Raw genomic sequence first — 8,945 nt, forward strand, 5'->3', positions numbered from 1 at the left:
TGTTCAGGGAAGAGAAAAATAAACCAAAATATTTTCCCATTTAATTTATAAGATATTTTCTTATCAAATTAAAGTTTTTTGGTATGGAATTAATTAATTGGAATCCAGAAGAATTTGACACAACACTCATGGGCTAGACATTCTCGGGGTAACGCTGCCTCGCCCCCCTTGGACCTCGCACATGCGGAAGCCTCATGCTCTGGGTATGCCCTTTATTTTTATTTATGCGGAAGCCTCATGCTAGAGAATGATTAAACTCTAGTGATACAGGCAGTCTCATGTAGGGGCAAATTAATGCATAGTGTAAATATTAGAAGAAAGAAAAACAGGAGGAGAAAGAGAGAGGCGATAGATGTATAACCAGTTGGGAGTTGCAACTTGTGTATTTTAACTCCCACTCCACTCATATATATAATAACCTAAAGGTTACAGGGGCAACTGGAATAACAGTCCAGAAAAATAAAAAGACAAAACCACTCCTCATCTCAGTATTAGCGCTAGTAGGTCTCGATTTACACATAGATACAAGAAAGAGCCGCTTAGCATTTCCTCATACCAGAGGAGGTTAATTGCAGGTTGTTAGATGCAAATAACAGAAGAAAATCACCATGATTCACACAAACACCCACGAGGGGGAGAGGATAGTGCCTAGTAACTGATCTCACACGACAGAAAAGAAAAGTAAAAATTATCAAAATATGTAAAGATTTCAAAGGAAAACAGGTTTAATGTAATGGGAAAGGAGAAGGTAAAATAGGACTTAATTTCCGGAGCCAATGGTTGAAGGCATAGATTACGGGGGCACAGTGAGGATTCTGAATGATTAAGTCTTTTCGTCTTTTATTTTTTTGGAGGTTTGGTGTCAATAAATAGGTGAGATTTGTCAGACGAATATGGAGGATACAAATGGAAATCAAAGAATAGAAGTGATAGAATACAAAATTTGCAAAAAATCAGAAGGAAAGAGAAATTATGAAATTTTCTTTCCCTTCCATTTTTTCCAGATATACAGCAACAAAGTGATTTTATTTAGTAACACTAGATGTACAAGACATGCTGTTAAAGAAACATTATTAAATCAAAGAATTATTTGCCAAAATATCCACTTCTCCAAATTCCTTCAATGTAGCCCAGTCACATCCATGCATATCCTTGGGTCTTTCCATATTTTTATCATAAAAAATACAGCTATGGCGTCTTTCCACATCTCCATGATGTTGCAAATGGAACTAGCTTGACACGATCTCAACCCTTTAGCCCCAGAGTGAGTTAAGGGTAATTTGGGAATATCATCTTCAACTCCTGCAGTCTCCCTAACAGTTCCAAGAAAATTTTCAATACAATATCCACTAAAATCGTCTCTACTTCCTCATTGCAAAAGACCCCCGGTCAATTTGAAAGATCTCCTAAATTTCCTGTTGAAAGCACTCTACATAAGGATATTCAAGTAAATATCTTGACCTATATTGGTCAATTATACATATTCTCCACCAAACGATCACAAAGAAAATCATAATATCATTCTACTTCCTAAAGGCTAAAACTCCTTGAAATCCACAAGGTCCACATGAATGTATCACATTAAGCCTTGTCAGCAACAGAACTTCTGCACCTCATATAGCAATTAGGCTAAAAGATTTGAGGGTGGTCTATGTAGGGCTGGCTGGGTGGCTCTACTTGCTACCATTGGAGGACTGGACTGCCAATTGATACACTTGGATAAGCAGGTAATCCTCCAGTTGACCACATATGAAATTATATTAAATTTGTCGTCCAACTCCATTGTCTGACCACCATGTTTTGCATTCTTATTGATTGTACTTGCAATTACCAACCTTTTTCCCAGATCTCATCAGAATGTTGGTTTTTCAACCATTTCTAAAACCATTTTTTTGTCCATGGAGAATTCCACATAGGCACTGAAACTTACCACATGAATAAAGTACAAGTGGGCTACCTATCCAATAAATTTGAGCACTAAAGCTGCCACATGGTGGGAAATAGATCCATGCCACCAAGCTTGGCCATGCAGTCCACAATAATGTCAAATATAATTCTAACGTAGGTTACAATACTTATATATAAGTCTGAGCATCAACACACGAGGAATCATAGCTTATATACAAATTTGAAAATTCAAAAATTCTTCTGGTCACTAGACCAGATTCACCAAAACCAAATTAACCTTCCACCACCCCCCCCTCCACCCCAAAAAAAAACACTGAACCAGGCCAAACTCGCACTAATAACTTACAAAAAAATGACCCTCCCAACCCAAAATAAGATAACTCAGGTAAAAAGGATATAAATATCAAACCCATTGGGCCAGTCAGACAGAACCTATACTTCGCCTGCTTTCTGGAATGGTGTAGCTGGCCAAACCAAAAGTGCTATATGGGCCACAAATAAGCATTTAGCCATCATGTAGTGGTTTGCCCACTGAACATGCATTGGCATAGGGAAATATCTTCAGGACTATGTAGATTGTAGCATCAAATGAACTGTTGTCCAGAAATGTTTTGTAACTCTCATTTTAGCAGTAGCTCTTCCGCCTTCAACAATATAAAATATTGCTGAAACAAAGGGATAATGGGAGCAGCTAATTTAGTCCTTTCTTTTGCTGGTGCAGCCTCTTCTATTGTATAGTTTCCTCTACAGCCTGCCCCAATTTCAAAAAAGTTGGAAAACAATGCAGCTTCTGGTTCTGAAAAACAGACCAGGATATCAAAGTACAAGGAGCCCACTTCCGCTTTGGGATTAACCACAATAAAACCAGGAACCTAACCAGAAACTGGAAACCAAAAAGGTATCCAGTTCCAGTTAAACGTTATTAAATCGACAATGTCCAGTTGTTAAATCCATGGGCAGCTCACCCCATTTTTGTTATAACAAAAATGTTCATTGATCACATATAAAATTGATAATAAAAAAAAATAAAAATGTTAGTCAAGGATTATTAACTGAAATGAGCCTGCACAATGCATCAATATTATAGCATGGTGTAAACTCGAGAAAGCAGAAATGACCATTATCCATCTTAGGTTATAATCATGGTACTTCATACCTGAAATTTGCACATCAATGTGTTTTCTTTGTCACTTGGAGTAATGGAAGTGTCTCCTCCAGAATGTGACACCATCTCAGATACAAAACTTTGTTGCCTGTTTCCGTACATTTCCTTTGAATGGAAGCCACACTAAAGAACCATGGAGAAGGAAAAAAGCACAATTTCATAACTTAAAATCAGCAAACTTAATATACAAAGGGTGATCAAGCAGTTTACATCCACTAAGAAATACACTGATTCATTACTATGCCTACTACAGTCATGGAATATAAATAAATAATATAATTAGGAGAAATGCAAATTCATTCATTTATGCATGAAATTATATGAATCTTATTCAGAATAAAAATTAAAAAGTCAACAAACTCACAGATGAGCCAGTCATTTTTATTTTCATAAAATAAACCAAACCTCATATTCCTACTCTGGTCATTTCCTTTGCAGAATATAACAAAACTGTCCCTCTAGAGCTGTACACCTTTTAATCTAATATTGTTGTATGACAAAATCCCCCATCTCAAAACCAAACATGATATGGCAGCATATATTCAACCTCCTTTTTATCCCGAAAGTACTCTACTGCATTACATACATAACCAAAACAACAATTCTTACAGGATACTTTTCCTACTTCCATCCAAAAATTCTAAAATTTCGCAGGTTTCGACCGTATCGCCAAGGGTCGAAACGATATGTCCTGTGACTTTTAAAAGTCACAGGTTTCAACCATGTTTCGACGAAATTCCCATGTTTCGACCAACCAAACCAACTAGTTCGATTTGAACCAGGTCCTATATAAGTTAGTTTGATAAGAAACCCAAGCCTTCTTTAACAGAATTCGACCCTCTCTTCTTAGTTTTTTCTCCTAAGAGTGGGAAACTTGGGGAAACAGTGGAGATTTCCATTTTTTGCCTAACAAAGTTGAATCTAAGGGTAGTTCTTGCTTCATCTACATAAGAAAGACATCTTGGACCAAAAAGGTAAATCCCAACTTCCCAAAAAAAAAATTTTTTTTATTTTTTTTTTTATAGAATATACTTGTAAATAGAGTTGAATTATGTAAATTTTTTATATGTTACTTAGGAGGACCCAATCTACACATTCACGGTGGCCGAATTTTTTTTTGTATGTTAATGCTTCTTTTTTTTTTCTGTTTTTGAAAATGCATTTACCTACAACATATTTCAGTCAACAACTCAGTGTAATGATTACCGAACCTTTGGTTCACCACGCAAGTATGATTTTATGTATTTTTTTATGAAACTAATGATGTGAATGTGTTAGAGATGTCTAAAATATGATGTGCACAAAAAATCAGGAGAAAAAAAATTGTTTGGGCGTCGAAACCTAAGTTTCCACCAAACCAGAAAAAATTCCCTAGTTTCCTCGAAATTTCCTAGGTTTCGACCAAAATTTCGGTCTCCCTAAAGGTCAAAACCCGATACCTTGAACCTTGTTGACAGCAGAAGTGAAGGCCACTGCATTTTGTCAATCAATGATAGAGTCACGAAGTTCTTGCTGAGTGTTGTTACTTGCAAACTCCTCCACAGAAAAATTCTCTTCATTCTTCTTCTTCCCTCTTCCCCCCACCCCAACAGTCTTTCCATGAATTTACGGCAACTAGCCAAGAAATACTTCAGTGCGTCGATAACTCCTTGACAACTATGCCTTCCATCATATCTTTATATAGGCCATAGCCACAATATTCACACTCGGTAAATTAGGCAAACGGACTCCTACAAGTCTACAACTACTAACTTCAATCCAAAATAAATCAAGTAAAAAAATTATATAATTAATAACCAAACAAAACCACCAGGACCAACTTAGAGCCGAAAAATGACGTTATACCAGCCTCCATCAGTACATTTTTTTTTCTCCATTTGATCAAGCAACAATAATAGAAATATACTAGAAAGAGGAAGCAAGTATACAAAGGGAGAAGATCTGAGGCGCCAGAACAGAAAAAGTAAAGAAACAAACTAGGACCATCCATAAAACAACTAACCACCAGCCAAATCCACCATACAACAACCACCAGAAACCCACCCCTCACCCCACACCAAAAAAAAAACTTGAGAGAGAAAAGCCAGGATAAAAGAAGACTTGAGGTATCAAAAGGCTCAGGGCATTGGCTATTCTTGAAATCTCACTGCGTTCATACGTTTAAAAGGACAGTGTGTATGTGAGTGTGAGACCAAGATTTTTTTTTTTTTTTTTTTTTTTTTTTTTTTTTTGGATGTTCCTCTGACATTTGTGTTAGTTTAGTTTTCTTAGTCTCTTTGCTTTTGGGTTGAGGAGATTCTGACCTCCCTTCTTGTTGAAAGTGCTCACTTTTTCCCCTTAATTTGTTTGAACTAATACCCCATTTATTGTATGTGCCTTGCAATATTGTATTTGAACCCAAATTCCAGGACCGAACACCTATGATACATGGAAAAACCAATTCTTTCCATTCTCAAATACGAAACTGAACTTACTAATTCCTAAACACTACAGGCGTCTTGAGTAATTTTTCTAAGGACTCCAGCAATAATTCTAACTGGAACATTCTTGGGTTTAATATATGATACATAATTGTCGTCACCATATTACAACTCAACTCAGCTTATCCCAACTAAATGGGGTCGGCTACATGGATCAGCCTTTTCCTTCAATCGGCTCTACTCAGAGCAATCTTTGTTACTAATCCTAAGTTACGTATGTTTTTCCTCACCAGTTCTCCTAATCATTTTATTCGTACCCCAACTCTTTTAGCTCCTTCAATTTGAATCAAATCACTCCCCTGTACTATAGCATTCAAAGGCCTCCATTGCACGTCCATGCCACCCCATTTGACTTTCCCGCAACTTATCATATATCACAACTACTTTTAAATGAGCTCTAATTTGTCCATTCCTTATTTTATCCTTTCTAGTTTTACCACTCATCCATCTCCACATCCTCATTTCAGCTACACAAAGTTTATGTCATTTATTCACTACCCAACGTTCAGCTCCACATATCATTGCTGATCGTATGAGTGTCTTATAAATTTTTCCTGTGAATTTTAAAAGAACATAGAGATCAAACAACACTCCAGACACAGTCCTCCACTTCATCCATCTCATTTTAATTTGTTGTGCAACGTCATCCTCTATTTCTCCTTCTTTACTTATGATTGAACCTAGGCACCTAAAATTTCCACTTTGTGGTAACTCCCTATCATCAATTTTCAACACCCCACTTTCAGTGCTATTGTACTAAAGTCACACACAATATACTCTGTTTTTGCCATACTTATATTAAAAGCTTTTGATTCCAAGGTGGATCTCCATAATTCTAACTTGGCATCACCATTTTCATATTGTAACTCTCTTAAAAGATTAACCACATTCATCGTTGCAATCAAAATATCAATTATTGTTCACTAAACATCACAACCGTTATCAGAAATTTTCCATGTGTGACCAGGAAGAGGCCATGCATCATCGTCATCATGATTGCCGGCGGTCATCAGATTATCATTCCTTACAGTAATTATTATAGATGTGTTCCTTCACAGATAATATACTCATCGTTGCATGTCCTTACCAGCAAAGAAATTTAACCGCAGCCACAGAACACATCCATGAATCTCAGATCAAGAAAAGTAAATTCAGAAACCACATAATAAAACAAGTGGAGAAAGGAACGATTTTTTATACATAATAATCCTAAAAAAAATCACTCCAAACTGAAAACAATAAGATTTATAAATGCCAAGTTATAGAAATCAAAATCGAAACAGACAGCACCATACTCTGCAAATTCTATAATCAAAGACCATGCGTTGAAAAGAAAAATCTTCAAACTTCAAACAACACGAGCTAAAATGCAAGAAAAATAAATAAAAAAGAAGAAACAAAACTCAGAAGATGAAATCCACAAAACGAAGCAAACCACTGAAACTCTGGTTTAAAAAAAAAATGGAGAAAACAGAGAAGGGATTCAGAAGCACAAAGCTAGAATAACAGAACTTAGAAAAGAAATTCATAAAAATCTTACCTCAAGCAAAGCTTGAGATGTCGAGCGAATGTTCCAAAGCTAAAGCCGCCAAAAGGAAAGCAAGAGAAACTGTGGAAGAGAGAGAGAATGAGAGGGAAAAATAAACTAAGCAGAGTAAAGAGTGAGTGAAGTTGTACAGCGAAGGGCGCTTTTACCCTTTCCCACGGCGGATTCCAAATAATTCACAATCATATTTTAAACTTCGTTGGAATCCGCTGCTTCGACACGCGGCCACTGCATGAGTACAATGACGGTTAATGTCCGACGACGTCAAAATAGTTAACGACGTTAGTACGGACGTGGAATTAGAGACGGCGCCTTTAACGTCAGGAGGAGACGAAGATGGCGCTCGCCTTATCCTTTTATCTCCCAAACGGATCATGAGTCATGACAGAGTATAGTTATATACCCGGATCCATAGTTATAACGGTAGATCACCGAATCATGAACCACCATTATAGAATCTTTTATTTACTCAGTAAGTTGGATGGTCCATTACGCTTATTACATTATATTAGGTGACGGTAATAAATATACTAAAATAATCGTCTCCGACATGGGTCTGTGATGTTTGATGTGGTCCCCTTACTCTCTTCTCTGTTAAGAGGATGTTTGGGGACGCGATGACACGAAGTCTCTCCTCGGGATCACCCCAACTTGGACTGAAGTGTGAAGTTGCTCGTGAGTTGTATCACTCATAACTCAATCAAAAAACAAAAGTTGTATCACTCATAGCGTTACTGCTCCTCGGTCCCCTCATTGCATGGAGCTTGTTTTGTTTCTAATGGGACTTGGGGATAGTAATGGGGATTGTGTGGATATATATATATATATATATATATATATATATATATGGTATCAGGTTTGATTCTTCATATGTGTATTTATTATTGGGACTTGGGAATAGTAATGGGGATGGTGTGGATATATATATATATATATATGGTATCAGGTTTGATTCTTCTTCATATGTGTATTTACTATTTAAAGAAAGATCGTGACGATAGGATATTATGTTAATCTTTTCGAGGATTAGTCGAGGTGCACATAAGTTGATTAATACACCTTGGTTAACCAAAAAAAAATTAATAATAATAAGTAAGAAGAGAAAAAAAATATATATATATATATATATATCATGACGAAGTAATGATTGATTTATTTATCTTTTTCTCCTCTTTTAAAATCTTTTTGAATTTTTATTACTTTTTTATTAACTTCCAAAGATACCTTTGTTTGGATTTTGAATTTGAGAGAGCGAGAAACATATAAATCAATCATTGTGTCATCGTGATTTTCCAGGAGAAAGATAAACACATAAGTCAATCATTATATTATCAAATTTTGTTATTTCAAGACAAAATTTGCTTGTCTACCTGACAAGGAAGACCATGTTAATTAGACAAATTGACCACATTCCACTACTTGGCTCGTGAACTTATTATTTAGGAGGCCCCAAGTCATACACGATGTTCTATTGAATGAATTTTCTTCTACCAAAAAAAAAAAAAAGAGAGAGAGAAATAGACACAAAGGTGCTAATGCACCCAAGCCTAATGGCTCGAAGGACCTTTTCCTATTTAATGATCCTTTGATTTGGCTTATTGAAATGTATGGTCTAGCTCTCTAAATAACTATATTTAACATCATTAATTAATTTTTCGAAAAATGATCATGTAAACGTGCAAATCATTTATTTGTAATAAATGAGATACATAGTGAGAGTTTTATTTTCTTCACCTATAGAGGAAGAAACATCAACGAATCTATAATAAATTACTCCTTTTTTTTTTCAGCATACTTATCTAATTGCCCTATGGGTTTTAACTACAGCTACAAGAGAAAGGTGGGG

The 8,945-nt window shown here is 35.9% G+C and overlaps 1 protein-coding gene across 2 annotated transcripts in view; it reads right to left on the reverse strand.

Annotated features, from left to right (window-relative positions):
• Positions 1 to 7,229, reverse strand: part of LOC122057831 — a 19,780-nt gene extending 12,551 nt beyond the window's left edge. For both annotated transcript variants that reach the window (XM_042620136.1, XM_042620135.1), the window contains exons 1-2: positions 7,094 to 7,229; positions 3,065 to 3,196 (exon numbers count right to left, since the gene is read on the reverse strand). In XM_042620136.1, coding sequence (XP_042476070.1) covers positions 3,065 to 3,175 — 111 coding nt within the window. In that variant the 5' untranslated portion in view covers positions 3,176 to 3,196; positions 7,094 to 7,229. The remainder of the gene's footprint in view (positions 1 to 3,064; positions 3,197 to 7,093) is intronic.
• Between the last annotated feature and the right edge of the window lie 1,716 nt (positions 7,230 to 8,945).

This window comes from Macadamia integrifolia, chromosome 12 (assembly GCF_013358625.1).
Source record: "Macadamia integrifolia cultivar HAES 741 chromosome 12, SCU_Mint_v3, whole genome shotgun sequence".
NCBI lineage: Eukaryota > Viridiplantae > Streptophyta > Magnoliopsida > Proteales > Proteaceae > Macadamia > Macadamia integrifolia.